The following is a 2,916-nucleotide window of genomic DNA, read 5'->3' on the forward strand; positions in this document are numbered from 1 at the left end:
TGTACTTCCCGAACCTGCTGGAGTTATCGTTCCGGAGGGTCTTGGCATTTCCAAAGGCCTAGGAGTGGACGGGGGTATGAGGGACACCTGGCACTCTCCTCCTGCCCTCCCCACCCCACCCTGTAGCTACTGCTGCCCCTCCCCTCCCGCACTGGGCTTCTCTCCCTGCCCCTCCCCTCCTGCACTGGCCTTCTCTCCCTGCCCCTCCCCTCCCGCACTGGCCTCCTCTCCCGGCCCCTCACCTCCAGCACTGGGTTGCTCTGCAGCAGCCGGTCCCGAACAGCACCTCCGCGCTCGGGGGCTGGGCAGGTCTCTGCATAGAACTGTAGCAGCCTCTTGGTGGCCTCGGTCTTGCCTGCCCCACTCTCCCCAGAGATCATCACTGCCTGGTCCCGACGCTCTGTACGCAGTGCTCGGTATACAGTGTCGGCCACGGCAAACCTGGGGCAAAGGCTCGTCAGGGAGTTCAGGGAGAGGGGCCAAGCGGAGCCCCACAGGGAGTCCCGCTCCCACGTCCAGGTGGAGTGCTCTCGTGAGGGGAAGTCTAATACACCCTTGAGGATGTACTGAGGATGGGGACTGGGGGTCCCTCGAAGGTGTGGGCCATGGGAGATCTGTCACAGCTGAGAATAGGCATCACTGCCAGCGGGAGGACTGAGATGATCTCACAGGTGGGAGTCTGGAGGTCACTTAGGAGGAGGCTGGAGTCACTCATAGGTAGGTTGGGGGGGTCTTCGCAGGTGGGGTTCAGAGGTCACTAAGACTGGGGGGCCACTCCCAGTTGGGGAATAAGTCATGGGTGTGAGTTGGGGTATGGACTGAGTCCCACCCAGATGGAGTTGAGTTGTGACACTCATCTCCGGTCACTCGGGGGTGAGAAACTGGGATTCCTCACAGATGTGGCACAGGAGGTCAGGATCATTTTAGAGTAAGGGTCGGGTGGGGTCACTTCAGATGGAGACAGAGGGGTCACTCCCGGAGGGGCTGGGGTCACTCACAGATGAGGGGGCACTTCATAGAAGCTGACGCCACGGTAACGCTCCATGTGCTGCCGGCTGTAGATCTGCAGGTCCCGGTAGGGGTTGACAGAGACCAGGACGGGGCCAATGTAGGTCTGGGGTTGGGGGAAGACAGTCAAAAGTTTATCCCGGGCCAGGTGCGATGGCTCACACCTGTAATCCCAGCACTTTGGGAGGCCAAGGCAGGCGGATCACCTGAGGTTGGGAGTTCAAGACCAGCCTGACCAATATGGAGAAACCCCATCTCTGCTAAAAATACAAAATTAGCCAGGCATGGTGGCGCATGCCTGTAGTCCCAGCTACTCGGGAGGCTGAGGCAGAATTGCTTGAACGGGGGAGGAGGAGGTTGCAGTGAGCCAAGATCGCACCACTGCACTCCAGCCTGGGCAACAAGAGTGAAACTCCGTCTCAAACAACAACAAAGAAGTTTATCCTGGTGACCCCTGGTGTCTCCTCACCCTCTGCCCTGTGTCTGTGACCCCAGCACCCCTGCCATCTCCCCACAAGGGCCTCACGTAGATGAGGTTCTCCCGAAACCGCCGCCGCAGGTTCTCGATAAAGGCGGCCTCGCTGGTGAAGTTCTCCAGCAGCACGAAATCCTGCACCCCCACCCGGTCACGGGCAGTCAGCGCACTCTCCATGGTCACCCGAACCCCGTCACTGCCCAGGGCCTGCAGGGAATGGGCCACAGAAGACAGTCAGAGTCACGGGGGACCAGGCAAGGCCACTTCTCCTCCACTGCGCCTGTGGGACTGAGAGGAACGCAGGGGCTTGTGGACTCAGGGCTGGACATGGGACATGAGCCTGATGGGTGTGAAAGGCCTGGGCGTGGAGGGCCTGGGTTAGGAGGGTCCGGGTGTGGTGGGCTGGGTGCGGAAAGCCGGGTGTGGAGGGCCTGGGCCCGGGTGTCGCAGCACAGGGATCACCGAGGCTGCGGGCACAGAACAGAGACCACGTGAAGCACTTGGGTCCCGGTGTGTACACAGGGCACAGACGCACGCAGGACCAGAGGGCAGAATCTGGGAGTTGCTGGTTTTGGGTGGAGGAAGGAGGGAGTCACAAGAAGGAACTCCTCGAAATAGCAGAAAGGCTGCTCTGTTCAGCTTGGACCACTCCCCTCCTCTCTCTGGGCTGCTTCCTCCTTGAGGAGGAGGAGTTAGACCAGGTGACCTCAGGTCCCTTAGCTCTGAGCCACGTGTGACAGGTGCTTTGGAGGACAAATGGCTCAGGGTCAATCCTGCAGACAGGGTGGGGCTGTCTCTCCCATCCAGACCCACCCACATCTCCCCAGGTAGAGCGTCTAGCACCAAGGAAGAGGTTACTCCCAGATGACACCAGAGGGGTTCCCCGACAGGGCCTGCCACCCCAGCTGGGCTCAGCCACCCACTCCAGAAGGGGGGGGCCTCCCTCGCACGGCTGGGGCCACTCCCTTTCCTCCAGCTGCCGAACTCCCCAGGCACCTCCTCCACTGAGTCCTGAGAAGCCTCAGGGGATGGGGGGTTTACCATGGAAAGCCCGGCTGCCTCTGGGTCCCACTGGAGGGCTCAGCAAGACCCTCAGCCCCACACCCAGGGCTGAGATGGCTCCCTCTCCAAACAGGGGCTCAGGGCTCCAGAAAACGGACACCCAGAGTACCCAGGGTCAGAGAAGAACAAGGTGGTGGTGACCGGGGGTGGATCCCAAAGGGGCCGCCGGGTGTCCTCTGACCACAAAAGGCCCAGATTTCTGGCCTGGGGCGTCACTCCGGGCCGGGCCGGGGGCCTGCCCCTCCCAGGCTTGTCCTCCCCGCCCCGCTCCAATCCCGCGCCCAAGCGGCTGCCAAATCCGGCCGCGGTCCCCGCCCCCTCGCCCTCGGGTCAGGGGTCTCCGCGTTCTCAGGCGTCCGCGGCAGCTCCTC

The 2,916-nt window shown here is 62.2% G+C and overlaps 1 protein-coding gene across 1 annotated transcript in view; it reads right to left on the minus strand.

The window, feature by feature from the left end:
• Positions 1-2,916, minus strand: part of MYO1C (myosin IC) — a 28,736-nt gene that overhangs the window by 17,514 nt on the left and 8,306 nt on the right. Inside the window, exons 2-5 of the mRNA XM_011956253.1 lie at positions 1,535-1,690; positions 999-1,114; positions 243-441; positions 2-58 (exon numbers count right to left, since the gene is read on the minus strand). Of these exons, the coding sequence (XP_011811643.1) occupies positions 2-58; positions 243-441; positions 999-1,114; positions 1,535-1,690 (528 nt within the window). The remainder of the gene's footprint in view (position 1; positions 59-242; positions 442-998; positions 1,115-1,534; positions 1,691-2,916) is intronic.

Source organism: Colobus angolensis, unplaced genomic scaffold (genome assembly GCF_000951035.1).
Source record: "Colobus angolensis palliatus isolate OR3802 unplaced genomic scaffold, Cang.pa_1.0 Scaffold110, whole genome shotgun sequence".
Taxonomy (NCBI): Eukaryota; Metazoa; Chordata; class Mammalia; order Primates; family Cercopithecidae; genus Colobus; species Colobus angolensis.